The sequence below is a fragment of the Hemitrygon akajei genome, chromosome 3, assembly GCF_048418815.1.
Source record: "Hemitrygon akajei chromosome 3, sHemAka1.3, whole genome shotgun sequence".
NCBI classification, from domain to species: domain Eukaryota; kingdom Metazoa; phylum Chordata; class Chondrichthyes; order Myliobatiformes; family Dasyatidae; genus Hemitrygon; species Hemitrygon akajei.
In genome coordinates, this window is record NC_133126.1 from 48,091,065 (window position 1) to 48,112,222 (window position 21,158).

At 39.2% G+C, this 21,158-nt stretch overlaps 2 protein-coding genes across 3 annotated transcripts in view; both read right to left on the reverse strand.

Moving 5' to 3' along the window:
* Positions 1-515: 515 nt before the first annotated feature.
* Positions 516-14,013, reverse strand: vcpkmt (valosin containing protein lysine (K) methyltransferase). The gene is made up of 5 exons (XM_073039805.1): positions 13,590-14,013; positions 9,883-9,993; positions 7,366-7,438; positions 5,476-5,595; positions 516-3,594 (listed from the first exon to the last, which is right to left on the reverse strand). The coding sequence occupies exons 1-5, from the start codon at positions 13,832-13,834 to the stop codon at positions 3,484-3,486; spliced, it is 660 nt and encodes a 219-aa protein (XP_072895906.1). The 5' UTR covers positions 13,835-14,013; the 3' UTR covers positions 516-3,483.
* A 4,855-nt stretch (positions 14,014-18,868) lies between these two features.
* Positions 18,869-21,158, reverse strand: part of sos2 (son of sevenless homolog 2 (Drosophila)) — a 111,654-nt gene continuing 109,364 nt past the window's right edge. For both annotated transcript variants that reach the window (XM_073039806.1, XM_073039807.1), the window contains one exon: positions 18,869-20,699. In XM_073039806.1, the coding sequence (XP_072895907.1) occupies positions 20,217-20,699 (483 nt within the window). In that variant the 3' untranslated portion in view covers positions 18,869-20,216. The remainder of the gene's footprint in view (positions 20,700-21,158) is intronic.

A 21,158-nucleotide genomic window follows, 5' to 3' on the forward strand; every position in this document is an offset into this window, starting at 1 on the left:
TCTCATGTTGTAATTTGCCCTTCCCCAATTTAGTATCTTCCAGCAAGATCTAATTTTATACTTATTCACAACTACTTTGAAACATAATGAGTTGTGTTCACTATTCCTAAAATGTTCACCCACGATCAGGTCTGTCACCTGGCCTGGCTCATTTCCCAAACCAGGTTCAGTATGTCTTCTCCTCTCGTTGGACTTTCTACATATTGTTTCAAGAACCATCTTACAGGCACTGAAGAAATCCCACCCTATTAAAGCCTCTTTTATTAATTTCCAATCAATACTTGGTAAGTTAAAGTCCTCCCCCCCCCCCCCCCCCCACCGCCCCACTAATGACAACCCTGTTCTGCAAACTTCCCAAAATCTATCTGTATGTTATCTGGACAGAATATTTTGGACAGTTTAGCAGTTCCTCGCCAAATTGAATTACCAATCTGGGCCACTTGCTCAAGTCCAATGAACCTAATGCTCAGAGATTACGTTACTCGCAAATCAAGGTGACGTCCAGTCTCCAGAAGAATTTTTCATCATTAAATTTCTATCAAATCTTGGCTAGTTGGTACTCACAGGAAAAATAATGCCACCCACACCTTCACAAAGAACAAGAAAACATCATCATTGTAATTTAGTTTTGAGAACATGTGCATTGTTGTCAAGGCCAATGTTTACTGCCTTTGAAGGTGGTGGTGAACTCCTGCAATCTTGGTGAAAGTAGTTCCATAATGCTATTGCTAAGAGTGCTCTGGGATATAGGAGCAGCACTGCTCTTCCAAGTCAGGGTGTTGTACAATCAGTTCTGTTAGTTGTGGGGATGACACCAGGCTCTTGCTGACTTTGCCCTCTCTGACAATAGAGTTGTGGGTTTGGGAGATGCTGCTGCAGTAGTAGTTTAATATTGTATAGTGATAGTGGGGGAAATGAATGCCAATCAAGGGGTTTGGTTTTATCCTCAGTAGTGTTGAAAGTCTTCAGTGTTATTACAGTTGTATTCATCCGGGCAAGCTGAATATTTCCTCTTGCTTTTGATTTGTGCTTTGTAGATATTAGATGAGAGGAAAATAAAAACAGTGGCAAATAACTCACTGGAGGATGCCCAGCAGTTTAGTTATCCGTTTGAGTTGAGTTTCTGGTCAGTGGTAATCCCTATATTATTGATGGTGGTACTGCCATTGAATATTAAGGATATTCAGCATTGAATGTTAAAGCTAGATGCTCTTGATGGAGATGATTATTGTCTAATACCCATAAAGCACAAATATTACTTGAGAAGCATGATCTAATAGGTAGCTAATCTTGTTGGCCATACCACTGTGGCCAGATTTATCCACTGAGGAACTGTTATATACAATATTGAATCGCAGTCCACACACTTCACAACCGGTTGATAATTTGTAATAAACATGGAGATGTATATTCACATTTTTATTACAGTAATTCAAAGACCACTACCCAACAGTGTTAACAAGACAATACAGTCAGGACCTTGAAACTTGCATTACTTTAATGTGCTCAACTTAGCAATGACCTTCTGCTAGGAGCAACCAGGTAAGAATTTTAATTCTTAGCATTTTTTTTTTGGCTTTAGTATAGGGTTTCTTAATGGTATTGGTTTATGGCTTTAAAAAAGATTGAGAACACCTGCTTTATCACCACCCACAGTTAAAAATATTGATTTTAAGTTAATGGTATATTTAAATTAATTGCATCTGAAAATACAAGTAACCCACCTTTCAGCCTCCATTGTAATTTGATCCAAATTCCCATTCACAATCAATTTAGGCATTTACTGTGGGTTTCCTCTGGGTGCTTCGCTTTCCTCCAACATTCCACAGTACAGGTTAGTAGGTCAGTTGGGTATGATTGGGTGGCACAGACTCATTAGGCCAGAAAGGCCTGTTACTGCGCAGTACCTCTAAATAGATAGGTAGATAGATAGATAGACATATAAATAAGAAAATCTGGCCATCCCATCTTCACCTATCCAGTGATTCAACTCCCTGACAAGATCACCTGACCAATGACTACAACTGTATCCCTCCATATTCCTTTAAGAATTGGCAATATTTGGAGTTAGGTCACGGAACAAAAATGCACTGTTGCAATGGGGATCTATTTAAAAATCCAGGCAAAAGGCAGTATTAAATGTATAGAACAAGCTTTATAGTCCAACTAGCTGCTCCCTGGATTCAGTCCCGACATCTGGAACTCACCACATGCAGTCTGCACTGCGGCTGCACGTGTTTCCTCTAAATGTCAAAGACATTCTGGTATGTAAATTTGCAACTGGAGATTGCCCCTAGTGTTGATGATTAGCAGGAGGATTGGGGGGTGGTTGGAATTGGCAGGCGGGTAAGAAAGAATATATTACAGAGTAAATAAGTGCGGGGATGGGATAGATAGGAATGCTCTGAGAGACAGCAAAGATTCACTGGGATAAAGTGCCTCCTATGTTGTATGGGGATAGAAAAAACATGGAGGATTGCCAAGTCAGAATTAATTAGAGTCCCTCTACACAAATAAGTTCTTGAACTCTACATTTGGCCACCAATATTTTGAATCCTTATCTGATATCAAGTTGCCAGTATCCTGCAAAGATATATGTCAAATATATTTAATGTGCATATTTGAAATTCCTTTCAACCCCTACAGTCCTTTTAGGAAAATAATTATGTTTAACCCAAGCATAGCCTATAGAAAATTAACTCCCTTTCGTAAGATCCAATCTGTTTGAATATGTACCAGAAATATCTGATTTTCTTTCTTTGTTGATTATTGCACTTATTACTTTGAGTGAGTGTGCACTGCAAAATAAGCAGACGCTAGATTTGTAAAAGTAGGTGCAGCAAAGTAATTTCAAATGATAGAAATTAATCATGCTCAAATTTCTAACACTACTGTATATACTACGGACATTTAACATTTATATGGACAGTAAAGCTAGTTCCCATTCAATTGCTGCTCCTACTATATTTAAAAAAACACTGAATATAACTTCAAATGAAAGCAATGGTCATCAGAGGGACAAGTGATCAAATGTAACATTCCATAATATTCACATTTGGACTCAGTAGAGGGTAACAGAACTTAAGCAGTTCACAAACCTTGAGTATTAACTGCAACGTCCCCTCCTGTACAGGCTTTTATATATAGCGATTGTACACATTAACTAAATACTCAAAACAAAATTAAATTTATGACAAAATCATTCAAGTCTGACTCTTGCCAAGAACTAGTACTTCAGGGGAAAAATACAAACAAAGCAATGACATTTGATAAAACAGAAAAGCATACAAAATGTACACAGAGTTGAATGCCACTCTCCTGGGCTATAAAACACATGTTTTTAACATATGCTTGTGGAGTTGATAATAATAACATCTGAAGAGTTTTCCCTTATTACACCAGGATTCCATCTTCTTATTTTGGCTACAGCTGCGCCAAAGAATAAAAACAAAGTGGTAATTTTGATTTCAGTGCAAACATTCCCTAATGGTGTCTTTTTCGTTTGATATGTAAAACATGAATGTCTTCACTTCTATATTCCTCATCTTGCTGGTCCAGTGGAATCTCTTCTATTTCAAAATCAATCTGCAAGAGCTGATCAAAAAAAAAACAAGGGATGCTGGAAGTTAACATTGCACAATTCAAACACAAATTTCATTTGACATTTTCAGCCAAATCTCAGCAACAAGGCCACCTAGCTTTCTGCACATCTTAGTGACCCAAGTACCACTAACAGCAACTTGGCAGCAGATCACACAACAGTCTACATCTAAAATCAAGCCGTCAGATCCAGCCACTAAGAAAAATCAACAAATTGCGATGGAAAATAATCCAATTACCTCCTACAAAGCTGATATTATTCAGCTTTCAATATTTCCATTTCCTCTACAAGTTATCAACTGAAAGTAGTTTTCTTGTTCCCTACCTCTTAGTATTTGCATTTTAATTACTACATCCCCTTGTATCTTCAATCCACACTTCAACAATAGCCTGCCAGTGAACTTTACAATTTAATCCCACTTTAAAGATTTCATTTTAGCCCATTCTTTATAACCAAGGTGCCTTATGAAAATAATGTGCTAAGTTTTATTTTCTTGAAAATCTTTACCTAGACAAAACTGAATATTCTTAGCTAAAAAGCAAGAATAAACCAATTTTTCCAAGTCTATGCCTTTTCTTCCAGTGAACCCATATTGTACCTTCTTACAAATTTCAAATTATCATTATAAAGGTTACACAAAATGTTAATTTGCAAATTAAATTCAATTAACTAAAGCATGGAGTGAAGTCTGGTACCGAATTTTAGCCATGCGGGATCAGAGAAGAAGAAATTTGTTTAAGTAAGTTACATTGCATTTTTACTAGCAAACAGTTAACCATGGCTACATGATTATCTGTTGCTCTCAAGTTCCTCAGTAATTTAAATAAACTCATTTTGGAATGAATACATGCATAATTTATTTCACATAAATGCAGCTTCACCTTATCACACACTGGTTTGGACAATAATCAGACAGTAAGGAGTGAAATACCGTAAGAGTCACAGAGAAGTACAACACAGAAACAGGCCCTTTGGCCCATCTAGTCCATGCCAAAACCATTTAAACTGCCTACTCCCACTGAACTGCACCAGGACCATAACCCTCCATTTTCACACTATCCATGAACCTATCCAAACTTACCTTAAGCATTGAAATCGAGCTCGCATGCACCACTTGTACTGGTAGCTCATTCCAACCTCTTTATTCCCCCTCATGTTCCCCTTAAATTTCTCACCTTTTACCCTTAACCAATAACCTCTGGTTGTAGTCCCACCCAACTTCAGAGGAGCCTGCTTGCATTTACCCTATCTATACCCCTCATAATTTTGAATACCTCTATCAATTCTTCTATCAGTCTTCTACGCTCTAATGAATGCAGTCCTAATCTATTCAATCTTTCCTTGTAACTCAAGTCCTCCAGACCCAGCAACATCCTTGTAAATTTTCTCTGTACTCTTTTAACCTTGTTCACACCTTTCCTGTAGGTAGATGACCAAAACTGCACACACTACTCCAAATTAGGCCTCACCAACACCTTATACAAGTTCAACATAACGTCCCATCTCTTGTACTCAGTACCTTTGATTTATAATGGCCAACATGCCAATTAATTTCTTTACAACCGTATCCTCCTATGATGCCACTTTCAACGAATTATGGACCTTTATTCCCAGATCCCTTTGTTCTACCACACTCTTCAGTGCCCAGTTGTTCATTGTGTACCCTGGTCAGTCCTACTGAAGTGCAAAACGTCGCACTTGTCTGCATTAAATTCCACCTGCCATTTTTCAGCCCATTTTATTAAAACACCTTATTAAAATAATGGCATTTAAAAAATATCATGTTTCTTTGCAACAAGTCTGAGGTTGTCAGCATCTCAATCTGTTCAAGCCATATTAAGAAATAAATGGGGCAATTCCATAGCAAAACATACCTCAAAAAATTGGCTCTCTATTTCAGGGTTGTTACCCATTGTCCTCTCTTCATAACATAAAATGATAGCAGTCTTGTTTCCTGAAATATCCTTGATAGTCTTCAGCAATGGCTCTAAAGACTACAAGACCATTACATGGTTAGACATCACAATGTCAGCTTATACAAAACCAACTTTATAATTGGAAGGCTACTGCAAAAAATAGTGGAATGCAATTTTTTTTTAAGCAAAGCATTAACTAAGGATAAAAATATTAATTTAAATACCTTAAAACATAATGCCTAGAAACTATAACATTTATGGAAACAATGCACAATTTGCTACAGAATCAAAATTCCTATTTTAGTTAGAACTTCAGTGCAACTACCTTGTAATCTACCCATTGCATTGTTCTAACATGTTTATAATCTATTCCCTGCATCAAGTTCTTTAAATTAGCAGAAAAGGTTAGAAACAAAAACTGTATAAGACCATAAATGATTTTCTACTCCAACCACTATTTTGTATCCCTTGCTTCCACTGTGCAGTTAAATTTCAACTAATGAAAATCCTTTTACGAATCTTTAGTAATATAAAAACACAAACAGAAAAAAACTTAAAATGTTGTTGTAAGTTTAGTAATATAAAAATTGATAGACTTCATTGATGTCATCAAGTGTTTTGACTAATGTGCCAACTCTAATTTTACAAACACCACCCAACCTCAAATAACCTTCAATTCCTGTATTAAATTCAAAGTATAATTCCAAAATGAAGCTCTGAAACCACCCAGTTCTGACAAAGAAAAATTAATTCCATCTTTTTACTCCAATAAATTGTCTGACCCACTGAAACTTAATTTTGTTATTTAAAGATGCAGTCTGAGTAATCCATCCACATTTATTTTTGAGGACATTCTTAAGTCAAATTGAAGACTGATTTATGAAGGAAGCAATAAATGATGTTCAGACATCTCTAAACAAGGTAATTTTACACAAACAATATAAAATTGTGAATTTTACAAATACAAAGAATGATTGTGGAAGGGAGACTTGAACTTTATTGTTCTTTTTTGGACAACCCACTGACAATTGGTGAGTAACTTCATTCTTCAATGCATCAGTAGCCTTTTTTCTTCAAATAAACAGAAAAATGCAAAGGACTCATTAAAAAGACAAATAAAACTAAATTTCATAAAAGGTTGTGAATTATATTTTAAGATTTCCCACCACCCAAAAATAGGAGTTGGCCATCAGGTCCTTTAAGCCTGCTCCAACATTTAATATGATCATAGCCAACCTGTGCTTATCTTCCGAGCCTTTTCTCATGTCCCTCCATCTCCTGATCTATCAAATATTTATCTATCTCCACTTTAAATCCTTCCATTGGTTCAGCTTTCACCACCTGCCAGCAAAGAGAACACACTACCCTCTGCAAAGAGAAATTTCTACATTCCTCAGTTTTAAATTTTCCATCTATTATCTTGAAGTTATGCCTCTTGTCTGAGACTCTCCTACTAGTGAACACATTCTAACTTCTACTCTATCAAGCTTCCTTAGGATTTTACTTGTCTAAATAAAGCCACACTCCATTCTTCAAAAAGCCAAGGAATACAGACCCAAACTCTTTACTTTCTCTTGGTAAGATAACCCATCATCCCAAGAATTAGCCTGGTGAATCTCATTTTTACTAGCTCCAGATTTAAGGGGATCAAAACAGTATGCAGTGTTCAAAGTTATATTTACACTACATAAAGCAGTTAATTAAAAATCTGACAGGTTCAATATTTGTGTCATCATTTGGCCTTGATAAGAACAGTGCAACTTGTTTTCTCTAAAAATATTTTTATTGTAACAAAAACCAAGACGCATTCCATTTGGACATTAGTTCAAGAAAACTATTAGTACAGACCTGTTCATAATAAATACAATCAGCCACAAGGATATAATCTGGTTCAGATGGGAGGTCTTTTACAGTTTCGCCCCTGAAAAGCACAAAATACAGAAACATTAATTTGGCACTCGAGTCAGAAAAGCATCTCTGAGCCCTGATATCTGTAACACCTCTGATGCCTCCAAGCTACCTCAAAAAATCACTCTCTATTTTGATAATTCAAAGCTGGAATAACCACTTGACCCCGTCAAGCCTTCTCTGCAATCAAGTCACAGCTGATCTGACTTTACTCTCAACTTCACAATAATCTGCAATAACAATTTACCCCTTTGGTTATTAAGTACCTATCTATCTTTGCCTTAAAAGCATTCATAAACTCTTTCCATTGTCCTTTGTGGAAGATAGTTCCAAGGACAAATCGCCCTCAGAAAAGGTTTTGTCTTAAATGGGTGACCCCCTAGTTCTGGATCATCTCACAAGAGGAAACATCCTCCTCATATCCTGTCAGAACTCCTGAGAATCCTGTATGTTTTAATCATCATGTCACTCCAGCAAATACAAACATCAGTCACAGGGTTAAATTCAATGGGGAAAACACAAGGAGGTAAGAACTCAATTGATCAGCAATTGAGTTGAAGTACGCTGGAGGAACCCAACAGTTCAGGCAGCGCCTCTGGAGGAAATGGACAGCCATATGGACTGTTCACATCCAGATTTGGATCTGAAAAGAGGAACTCAAGTCAAGAGTGCCAGAGCTAGCAATATTGCCCCTTTTACATACTTAATACACAGTAATCTAAAGATGACAGCATAACTGTGAAATTGATGAAGGAATAGGTTCATTCTAACAGTTTTCATTTAAACAACTATTTAATTTTATAGGTAAAGCTTTGATAGCAAATGCTTGCTCTTTCTTGTCACAATAATCACTTGTACAGCATTAAAATAAACAACACAAAAAATCCATGAAAAGCATTTCTGGTTTGATTATACAATAGAATCAAACACTTGAGGAATCCACTTGGCTCACATTAGGCAAAAAAGTGTATTTGAATGGAAGTTTAAATTAGAGTCCCACCCTAGCAATTTCAATGTGAAAAGATTCCAAACATTATTAAAGAGAAAGGTGTCCTTACTTTGGCCCAACTACCTTTAATGAATTTGTGAAATCCTGATGGATACAACTTGCTGCCTGAGTAACAATCACCAAACTTCAAAAATGTTAGTTTTTATTTTCTTTGGTAAAGTTGAAAACCCAAAGATACCATACAAATTAAAATTAACCTCCAACCTCTTATGACAAACACAGCCATTTTGTGTAAAAATAAAGTTTTCTGAAGAAAGCTTCCAGCTCAGGTGATTTTTGAGAAGGTGTTAACTTCCTGCCCAGCTTTGTGCACAATGCACCGCAAAGTGAAGAGATAAATTGTCTTCAAAGGCCTCACCCACAGACTGGAGATGTGTCTGAACACCTTATGATACAATGTGAGCCTCCGATCCCAGCAACATTGATTGTCGAGCCCTGGAAGTCAGAATGTGGCGCATCGATCGTGTCTTCAGAGCTTCAGCACAAGCCCAGGCCAGTGCTGAAGGGGCAAGAATGGGAGGCAGCGTGTGCTGTTGGAAAAGTCTCTTATTGACAGGCTCAGACACTGAGAGTGCTCAGGTAGTGTGAAGCTCAGGCTGCCTTAGCAAAGGTGAATGAAGCAGCTGACTTAGTAGTGATCGCGTCTCTGGGAAGGTGAATGAAAAATTGGTGCAAACCTTCTAATCCGACATGGCTGCTAAACAGAGGGAGAAATCAAAGCAGCAAAGATAAGAACCAGCTTCCAGTCATGCTTCACACCAAAATTTTCCCCAGTCCACCTCCTGAACTTGCATCCTCTGCTTCAGTGTACTGATTAGCTCAACACTATCACAGATCGAAGTGTTCCAGAGTTCAATTCCTGCACTGCCTATTAACGAGTCTGTACGTCTTCCTCGCGGAATGCATGGGTTTTCCTCCCACCGGCCAAAGATGTACCTGGTTTGCTAACTGTCCTTTGATTAGTTCAGAGTTAAATCAGGGTTGTCAGGGGTTGCTTTAAGGACTGGAATGGCCTACTCTGCACTATATCAATAAATACTTGAGACTATTAATGTTATATCCTTCCAAATCTTTTTAGAATGGTAAGATTATTCTTATCTGCTGGCTGTACCACAACAACAGAATTTGGTAAAAAAGGATGCCATGGGAGAAGCAAGTAATTCATTTCTGCATTGAGGAGAATTAATAAAAGTTGCCTAGAGGGAGAATTTCTTTACAACTTAGAAATAATAAATGTCTTGAGGCTAATTACTGCGACAGTTTTATGCATACCTTGCTCCCCAGTTCTGAAGATAGGTAAATCTTTTGATAAGTAGATGATATATCAATCCATAAAGAGTTATGGATCAAGTGAAATGGCTTCCAGTGAAGCAGTGATAAAAGCAATGTGGAAATGATGTTAAATAGTCAGAAATTTGTATAAATTGGAAAGTCAAACAAGTACAAACCATTTAAGTACCTTGGCTTGGATAGAACCAGTGACCAAGTGCTTGTTATCCTTTATGTTTATATTGAGCAAATCCTGCAACTCTTCAAGATCTGTGAGTATGACATTTGCCCTGAAAAATAGAAACAACATGAGCTTATGATTAACAAAGTTCAAGAGATCTTGTTTTAAACTTTACAGCACCACAAATTAATAAACAGATTCCATAAATTCTGCCACATCTACAAAATGCATTAACCAAAACAAACAGCTAAAGCTGATCGCATTCTCTTGGTTTTAACCATTTGGATAGAAAGTAGATTCCGCTTAATTGGGCTATCGGTTAATCAGGGCAAACGCTTCTTTGGACAACTCTTAAAGAACAAAAACTATTGGAGAAAATAACCAGAATTCCCTTTGTTTTTTTGAAACACTATGCCATTTAATTGGGACAGGAGAGTGTAGCCAAACAGTTTCTAATTAGTGTCAGTCCTGAGCTTTCTGTGGCCATTAAGACACTACACCATGCTTTCAGCAAACAGTTTTTAAATAGTGTCAGTTTTGTGCGTTTGTGTTCAAAAAGCAGAGATTTTTGTCACTGATAGTTGCCAAGAAATAAGCAGCAAGACAATTCAGAACTGTTTTGCTCAGTGTGGTTCCAAGCCTTCAGGCTTGGAGATGCCAGAGACAGCCAGGAGTGAAAGTGAAAGAATTCCACTACTTCAAGAAATTAGGGACTACAAAGAATTTGAAGGTCTCAACAAGCATTATGCATTTTACCTTTGGTGCCCCACCTAATACTCAGCTCTCACTTGTGGCTCCGAGCAGCTACACTGCATGACACCACTTCAATTGGCAGGCTAAACCAGGTGAGGATTGCCAGTGGGTCTCATATCTTAGCAAGAGCATGAGAAGTCAGTTCCAGCAGACAATGATCAGCGGATGAGATCAACAGTGAGATCCAACGGCCAGGAAGGCAGCTCTGTAACACTCTGTGGACACAGAGCAAGGGGCATGACGAGGCACAGAAGTAGTCATGGCCATCCATGGCAAACAAATAAAACCCCAGTTGTGACAGCTCTGACCACTGAACCCAGATGTCCGAGGTCGAGAGTGTGTAACTGAACCAGTGCACTTTAAAAATTTCTCCCGATCAGGTTTCCTGTCATAGTCGGATATGATGGACAACCACCATTAGTACTGGTGATGGTCTAATTTGATGTGTATTTCATTTGGATACATAATTTGTTATTAGAAACAACAAAAAAACCTACAGCACAATACAGGCCCTTCGGCCCACAATGCTGTGCTGAACATGTACTTACTTTAGAAATTACCTAGGGTCACACATAGCCCTCTATTTTTCTAAGCTCCATATACCTATCCAGGAGTCTCTTAAAAGACCCTATCGTATCCACCTCCACCACCATCGCCGACAGCCCATTCCACGCACTCAGCACTCTCTGCGTAAAAAACTTACCCCTGACATCTCCTCTGTAACTACTTCCAAGCACCTTAAAACTATGCCCTCTCATGCTAGCCATTTCAGCCCTGGGAAAAAGTCTCTAACTATTTACACAATCATTGTCTCTCATCGTCTTATACACATTATATTTATTTAAACAGTAGCATGTCTTTTTTTTTCCATGACATTTCAGCAAAAGGGATAGCCACTTAATTGGGACAAAATGTATTGGTCCCAATGTGTCCCAAATAACTGGAATCCACTATATATCAGCTTTATATCAAAGCAAGATAGATCAAGTACTGCCTGATTGTGGCCCTGCTTCTTACATCTGCCTGCACTGTACTTTCTCTGTACTGTAACACTTTATTCAGCATTATTGTTTCATCTTTTACTACCACAACGCACTTTTGCAATGAATGGGTCTGTACGGATGGTATGAAAGGTTTTCACTGTACCTCAGTAAACCAATTTACAAATTTGAAACGTAGGTTAAAAAGCTCTGAAATGCAGGAGGTGGTACAAGGGGAGTTCCAGAGGCCTTGTTTACAACTTGGGATCTGTACAAAGACAGGCTGGTGAAGGTACTCCCACTCTGCGGTTGGTTCCAAGATTTATAAACGCAGGAATGAAGAAGAATCAGTAATGTACTGTATTTCCAAGTAGGAAAACTTGTGACATAGTAGATAGCCTACAGGTGGTATGTTTTCAAACCACTGTCCTTTTTGGCGGTAGAGATCAGAGTTCTGATAAGAGCTTTTAGAAAAGGCATTGTGAACGGAATAAACTCAGCCCTCCACTCCAACCTGTCCCACCTAGAAAATGCTGCCTCATACGCCAGGATGTTGTTCATCAACTTCAGCGTTTAACACAATCATCCCTCAGGGGCTGGTGAATGAGGCTCCCCTCTCTGTATCTTGGACCTTGATGGAAAGAGTTCAGACCTTGATCTGAGTTGGCAGTAACATCTCAAGTTCCCTCAGTGCATGCTCAGCCTGCTGCTGTTCACAGTGTTGTCTCACAACTACACTGCCAGATCCAGTTCAAACCACTGATGGATACAAGTGGTTGGACTCATCAGCAACAATGATGAGTCAGCATCGAGTGAGGAGGTAGAGAGGCTTGTCAAACAGTGTGAGAACAACAACCCGTCCAAATGTGCACACGACAAAGGTGGTGATTGTGGACTTCAAGAAGGTGCACGTTGACCTCTCTCCATTGCACATCAGAGGCTCTACCGTGAGTAAAGAACACAGGAAGTACCTTGGCGTTCACATAACGGCCGATCGAACCTGGACCCACACCACTTCCTCATCAGTCAAAAAGGCACAGCAGCACCTACACTTTCTGAGAGATAGAGGCGTGCATGGCTCCTTGCCCCCATTCTAACAACTTTCTAGAGGAGCACCATTGAGTGTTCTGTATGGCTGCATTATTATGTGGTACTGCAAGACCCTACAGTGAGTAAAAACCCTGTGAGGATCATAGGGATACCCCTCTTCCCTATTTCTGACATCTGCCAAGAGCATTCTACACAAATGGCCTGAAGCATCATTGAGGATCCCTACCAGTCTCTTTGACCCACTACCATCAGGAGGGAGGTACAGGACCATCAGATCTAGGACTACCAGTCTGGACAACAGCTTCTTCCCCCAGGCTGTGTCTAATCAACTCCCTGCCACTACCGAGGTCTCATCACTAAGACAGTGCGCTGTTTACCTGTGCTGCGCATGTCACATGCATTTTGAATTATATTTTTATTAATTTATTTGTGGTAATACTTTATGTTCTGTGTATGATAGATGTATCGTGGGTGTAGCGTGGTCCACAGAAACATTGTTTGGTTGCATACATGTAGTCAGATGATATTAAACTTGAACTTTAAACTCTTAGGATACTAGATGGGGTACTAATCAAATAGGCTGTTTGTCCAGGACAGTATTGTGCTTCGAGGACTGCTGCATCTATCTGCAATAAGACGATGACTATTCTGTAAGCTGCTTGCCTTAATAAGGTTGTTTCCTCCCATCTTTATGTTAACTAGGGCTGTAAATTCTTGTTTTTTTATTGTCCCATTTTTCAGTGTTTCTCTATTTGGCCTCATACCTTCTGCCCTCCACAAATCTAACGAGTCTGGCCCATTCCAACTAAAGTATCAAGAATGGGGGCAAATCGTAATAGAAACACCAATCCTGACTCAACGTTTATATTAAGAGTCTTTGCCTCTAATACTCATCATGAAATTAACAGGAGGTGAACATTACCCCAAGGTGGAGGCCATCAGGCCCACTACTCCAGTCCCAGAGCCCAGTTCCACCACATCCTTCCCGCTAAAGACATGAGAGCTGCCTCGGTAGAAGGAACTCGTCTCCAGATACTTGGCCAGCACTAGCGCCGCGTCCCACACCACGCAGCCCACGTCGCCGGCACAGTGCTGTTTAATCCGGAGCGGGGAGCCGTCGCGCCTCTCCACCGCCCGCAGGAAGTAATCGCGCTCGGCGTCCGCCATCGCCGCGGCCGGAGCACCCCGCTCAGACCGGGGGGAGAGGGAGATGGTGAGGGGGCTCGCTTCTACCACACAACAAAACGCTGGAGGAACGCGGCGGGCCAGCCGGTACCATAGAGGGGAATAACGATCCAAAGTTACTAGCCCCCTAACAGGGCACCCTGCCCATTGGCCAGTTCAGTCCGCTGGGTGGGACTTAGTTTCCTCCGTTGCTCGGCAACTGTTGTCAATCAAACCCCGTCACCGGGCAACAGTATACCCAATGCCAGAGGATGGGAAGCTGGGGTTGGGCTCGCCATTGGGAATGAGAATGACTTATTACCACTTCTCTATTAGTTCTGAGCTGGCCAAGAAGCCAATGTGGAAACAGCATGCACTGATTGCTATGTATTTCTGTATGCAACGCCTCAAGGTTTCACTGCGAATGCTACTTCTCTGTTTTAATAGCCTATTGCATGCACGCCGGCTATTAAATACTTTCCTGCTGTATATTAATCCCATATGAGAGCATGGGACACAGCCTGCATTACCATGGTACCGCATGGATGTGTGATTAGCCCACTGCTCTACTGGGTGGCTAGGCATAGCTCAAACACCATCTATAAATTTCTTAATGATACAACCATTGTAGGTAGAATCTCAGATGGAAACGAGAGGGTGTACAGGAGTGAGATGTACCAGCTGATTGAGTGGTTGTGGTGAACTACATATACCTGCCTGGACACGCCCCCCTGCTGACTGCTCCTGTGGCTCCTCCCACTGACCCCGGTATAAAGGCGATTGGAGACACAGCCCCGGCCTCAGTCTCCAGGATGTTGTGTGGTGGTCACTTGCTGCTTGTTCTTTGTTCCAGCCAATAAAAGCCTATATCTTGTCTCACATCTCCAAGAGTTATTGATGGTGCATCAGTGGTGTTGCAGCAACAACCTTGCACTCAATGTCAGTGAGACCAAAGAGCTGACTATGGAATTCAGAAAGGGTAGAACGAGGCGACACGAACCAATCGTAATAAAGGCACCAGCAGTGAAGAGTGTGGGCGATTTCAGGTTCCTGACATCTAACCTCCTCCCAACGTATCACTGTAGCTATAAAGGCGGCAAGACAGCGGCTGTATTTCATTAGGAGTTTGAGTTTTGGTTTGTCACCTAAAACAGATGTACCATGGGAAGCATGGAAAGCTTCAGACAGTTGTAAAATTAGTCAGCTCCATCATGAGTACTGGCCTCCTTAGTATCCAAGACATCTTCAAGGAGTGTGCTTCAGCAAGGCAGCATGCATCATTGAGGATCCCCATCACCCAGGACATGCCCTCTTCTCATTGTTAAAATCAGGAAGGAGGTACAGAAGCCTGAAGGCACACACTCAGTGATTCAGGAACAGTTTCTTTTCATTCCTATTCCATCCAATTCCTAAATGGACATTGAACACATAAACACTACCTGATTTTTATTGGCAACACGAGTGAATCTGCAGATGCTGGAAATAAATAAAAACACAAAATGCTAGCAGAACTAGCTAGCAGGTAGTGACGACGTTTCGGGCCAAAACCCTTTCCAGCATCTGCAGATTCACTCGTGTTGCCTCATTTTTATTGTTTGTTTTTGCACTACTTTTAATTTAACTATTTAATATACATATACTTACCTTGATTTACTTTTTTCTATCTTTGTACTGCTGCTGCCAAGTTAACAAATTTCATGACATATGCTGGTGATATTAAACCTGATTCTGGTGTTTGAGGTGCTCATCCAAATACTTCAGATCTGTGAAATTTCCCGTCTCTAATACCCCTCAGATTGTGAGTAAATCTGAATTTCAACAATGGTGGAAATAAAATGATGTTCCCTCCAAATGTCCTACCACTTACCCTAAACATGTGTCCTCTGATTCTCAACACCTCTTCTCATGGAGAAAATCTCCAGCTATCGAGGGAAGTCTCTCACCATCTATGTCACTCTTAATTTTGTATTCCTCAGGGCAGGTTTCCTTTCTGATCCAAAGAAAGTAAAATAACCCTACTCACTCCCCATAAACCAACTGCTTCATCTCAGGCAACATCCCAGTAAATCTTCACTGCACCTTCTTCAATGTAATCATATCTTTCCAGAGTAGCGACCAGAGATGTGCACAATGTGTGGCCTAATGGTTGTAACTGGCTGCCTTTCCTCTTAGATGCTCTTCATTGACTAATTAAGCTCATATCCTATATACCATATGTCCTTAATCATCGTATCTACACGTGTTGTTGCCACAGGGATGCTTGTACATGTTTTTGGGTCTTATTATTCATCATGTATCATTATTTCTTCAAAAGTGCATGACTTCACATCTTTCAGAATTAAATTGCATTTGACATTTCTCTGCCCATCTTACTAACTCATCAATATGGCTCCATAGCGGAATGTTACCCTTCTCACTATTAACACTAGGTTTTATTATCTATGAACTTAGTATTCATACTTCCAATACTCACGCACAGATTGCTAGTGTATCTCAACAAACACACTGATCCCCATGTCGCAAGGTTCCAATCACACAAAAGCAACTCACAACCATCATTCTCTGCTTCCCAGCACCAAGTGCTGCATCGGTGCTCCGATGGTGTACCTCATCTCCTTGCTTCTATTTCTTGTTATCCAAAATTGACCCAAAGGTTAATTTGGCTGTGTTGCACTTCGAGAGAGCTTTAGGAAAGTTCTTGCCTTTCCCCCCTATTTATCTCTTCCTGCAACATTGTTTGAAATACTCTCACTTTCAGTGTCTATTGCTGGATATGTGCAGCTTTCCAATGTGTTATTGCATGAAAACTACGAGAGCTCTCAGAACAAATTTCCATCACAGCTGAGAGAAAATCCCCAAAATCATACAGGGAAGCTCACTGTCACATTTTCATTCAGTTGTTAAGCTCCAATAGACACGTGCTGTACCCAGTAATATAGACCAATACTGTAAAGAGAATCTTGGTGATAATTACATCATGAAATTCTTAAGATATGCTTGAACATCCCAAACTTTGTTCAATATTCAAAAAAAGTCAAAAGGATGCTTGATTGAAGCTTATAAATATGAACAAATCTGACACTCCAGCAAAGACATGTCATAATGGTTGTTTTGAAAATAAAACCTTGTAAATTATAGCTGTAGAAGCCATCATATTTCCTGCACATCATTATTTATTGCACAGCCACAATAATTTTAGAAATACAGAATTTCAGGTAGAGAAATAATTGTTTTGTTAAAGGAGTGGATTGTCTTTTGTGTTGTGGAAGAAATAACAGAGGAAATGGAAGCAGTAAATGCCTATTGATCTCTGTACCAAATTTATTCAGTAACAGTCTTCACAGCTCTCTGAGTCTGGCTAGTCAAGGTTAAAATATATTGCCTTATTTCTAAATGCCTCCTTAGTTTTGACCCTCGGGTGTGGAAACTCAAAATCCCACCATCCTCTCCCATATTCGTATCTATACTCCTACAATTTTGCCTCCTGGCCATCACCATTTCTCATCGAAATACCATCAACGATTGCATAGTCAGATGAATACACCCGAGCACTGGCACTGAACCTTCTTGTATGTCCATTTCTCTCTCCTCCAATATACTCTTTAAAACCAACAGTTTGAAATTCTGAGCCCAACAATAAGTTTTGAATAATTCTCCTGTGCAAACAAAAAAGGTGCTACATGTGTTGTTATACCCATTGCCTTAACAGCTTCTGAGCCTGGGAAATGATTTTTACAATATGCTAATTGGACTTGGACCTGGACTTTACATGGATTCTGCTGAAAGAAACAAATCACAGCAATAGATGAGGTTTTACACTGCTGAATTTTTTTTTACTTAGAATGTATAATAAAAAATAAAACCTACATCATTAGATTAAAGTATTGAAAAGATATTCAAGATAAGAGTTCCAAGCCCACTTTAGCAGAAAATTCCCTTTTTAACCTGTATTCCAGAATTCCCTTTCTTAATACCTTATTACTCCTATTTAGGTCTTAATCCAGGAGAAAAATCCATATTAAATATAAAAATCACTGCTCCTCCATCTACAAAGGATAATTGCAATATTTTGTCTTATCATGTAAAAATGTAAAATCACTAGTATGCTGATTTACTGATTTAATTGGACTAGTAATCCAGAGCAATGAACTATCACTTTAGAGATAAAAGTTCAAAAACCATGCTGGTAGATAGGGCATCAGAATATATAAATTTGGAATTAAAACAGTGATCATGAAACCATTAGAGTGTTTTAATAAACCACCTGATTCACCAAATGTCTTGAAGGATAATTGTCTTCTTCATTTCAATGCCTGATATTCTTCTCAACTGAAATAGCCGACTTTGGTTTAGGGTTAGTAGTAATGACAATAAATGCCAGTCTTGCCAACTACACTTACCTTTCATGAACTGGTTCATGAGCTATTTCATGAATAAATTTCGTGAATTAAATGCTATTTACTTAGACTCAAGATTAAAAAGCAAACAACAAAATGTTTGTTGGAACTCTCGAAACTTCTTGCTATGGTGGTGGCATCCGTCGGTCTCGAGAGACCATGGATCTGCGCCTGCGCCTGGGCAGGGTTGTATGGGAGACCGGCAGTTGCCCAAGCTGCAGGCCTTCCCCTCTCCACGCCACCGATGTTGTCCAAGGGAAGGGCACTAGGACCCATGCAGCTTGGCACCAGTGACATCGCAGAGCAATGTTAAGTGCCTTACTCAAGGACACAAACACGCTGCCTCAGCTGAGGCTCGAACCAGTGACCTTCAGGTTACTAGTCTGATGCCTTGCCCACTAGGCCACGCGCCAACATCTTGCTATACCTTTTGCAGATGTAGGCAAGATGAGTACCAGCACTGCTATTTAACTTCAGTGGAACAAAACTTCCTTCAGACCTTGTCCTCATTGAAGCAAGAAAACAGCTACATCACTCACATAAATAAGTAGAAGTAATCGAGGAAGATATATTTTAACATGTCAAAATATTTTAAATGGTTTCACATTCTAATTTATCTTGTCAAAGGTGACACATGCAATTGTGAATGTTTAAGTAAAAATTAAGACTGGGTAATTTATTGATCTTATTAAGAACACAGATACAAAGTACAGTTGAAAGGCCACATAACATTACATGAAAAGACCATCATCACTGCCACTTCAATAAAGCAGCTACAACACAACCAGTAAACAACAAATTCCTTCACCTTTTCATAAACCACCTGTATAATGGCAAGTAGGCAAATTTAAGTCATAGCTACTATATTTTTTTTCCTTAGTAAAGCTTTGAAGTGTATGCTGGTTGAAATACAATACTGAAAGAAATTCATTGAAGAAGATTTACAAAATGCTACAGCAGAGCCAGTTTAGCACTGAGATTTGCATCAGAAGGATTTTTTTTGTTGTTGTTGTTGATCCACAGCAGTTAAGATTCTAATTTTACAGACAGGTAGTAGACTGTTCACATAATTCACTTCAGTCTAAATAAAATAGCTGTCATTATCTGTATACATAGCATGAAAACAAAACCATACATTCAACTATCTTATTTTTGTTCTCACTTTTGAGTACTTAGATGACTTGATAATTGAAGTTACTCATCTGCAAATGAAATCAAAAGGCACATCTGAAAAACATGTATGCTTCTAATAATTAGTGAAAGAAATTCTTATCATTAGTTATTACTGCTTATTTTTCACAAACTGGCTACAGTATCCTACATTCTAGTGGAGGTTAGACAACTTTTCCCATTCAAGAGTTCCAAATTAGTGTTATATTTTCTTCTCTAATTTTTGGAGCAGCCAACCAATAGAATACATGATACAAAATCAACAATTTGAAAAAGAGTTGCCAATTTTTATAAACTCAGTTTCTAGGTAATCTGCACCAAATATTCACTGCATTGGTAAAATACCTGTATAGCTTGTATTAACAACTAAATAGGTCACAAATGATCAGCATTATAACCTTCCTGATGTCTGTAAAATTCCATCACTTAACAAGGCCACTAGAGCTCAAATAAGTCTCGAGGATTTATCTCGTTGGCTCAGTGCAATGATTAGTTCAAATAATTTAATTCAATTGTACAGTGCAAATGCAAACTTTTGTTACACTTCAAGGTAATAATGTTGGCACTGCAAGTCTGAGGAAAGAAAAATTTACTGATCACCTGAGAGAAGATCACAACAGTAATCTGTGCTGTGGTCTGAAAGAAACAAGATGATTCAGTTTTGCTCCAATATTAGGTTCTTAATTACAGTCTCCTTGACTGTGTGGCTACTAACAATTAGAAGACAAAAAAAGCTTAAAAACAGCAAAACATTTTCTTGCCTCAGTGCCTTAATACAGTTGCCTAATTTCCCACAGTGCTGGTAAGGAAATTTAGTGTCAGTGAGGAATTTCTGCATTTTCCAGCAATGGCAGTCCACCTCTGTGCAAAGGAGGATGTGATAATTCTCGTTTGTAAGTCTTTGGTGGAAGTTTTGGCAGCTGTGGACTAGAGTTCTGTCTGGGAGGTACAGGTGGAGCAGAAGGATAAATAGGGTTACTGTGGTTAGAACAACGTCGGATGACCCTAGGAGAGGGTGTTGGAGGAGGAGTACTAGGGGAATTGAGGTTAGAGCTAGATTCTCTGTACCAATCTTGATCCCGATGAAGGCGGCCCTTTGGTGGTGGCTGAAGATTAAATGGATCATTCATAAAGATCTCTGGAGGTCTTGTTGGTATGGGTGGGGGTGTATCAGGCAGTGGATCCCTTGGAGGAGGTGGCGGCGGACTATGCGGTGACCCATCAGAAGGACCGCATAACACAGGAATCCGAGGCAGCCGTGGTGGAATAGCAGGAGGACTATCTGGAATACTTGAACCTAGCTGTAAATAAAGAAATGGAATTCATATCAGCATTTTAACAGTGAAATATTAAAATTTATATTGAAATGATAGAACTTAGCATGGGACAACAAGGACTCCAATGGTAACTTTTTAATTCCTTAGTCATCCACTTCATTCAATTACCATAATTAATCATAAGTTCTTTTGCAAATCATACAGAACTATATTTTGATCTAAGCAGAAATCAATAAAAAAATTCTGCTGAAAAGAGTCAAACATTTTTTTTAAAAACCGAATACAAATATATCTTATTTAACAGCCCGATTTGCAAATTAACTTATTTTGTTTCTTTCAACATCAAAAACTTAACCAGCCTGAATACATGCAAAATGTAAACCACTTGCTTAGACATTGTACTTCTATTACAACATCCCAAAACTACCTTTACATGGTACATGAGCGAAGGACTGGTTAAGGCTTTGAAATATTGCAGAATAT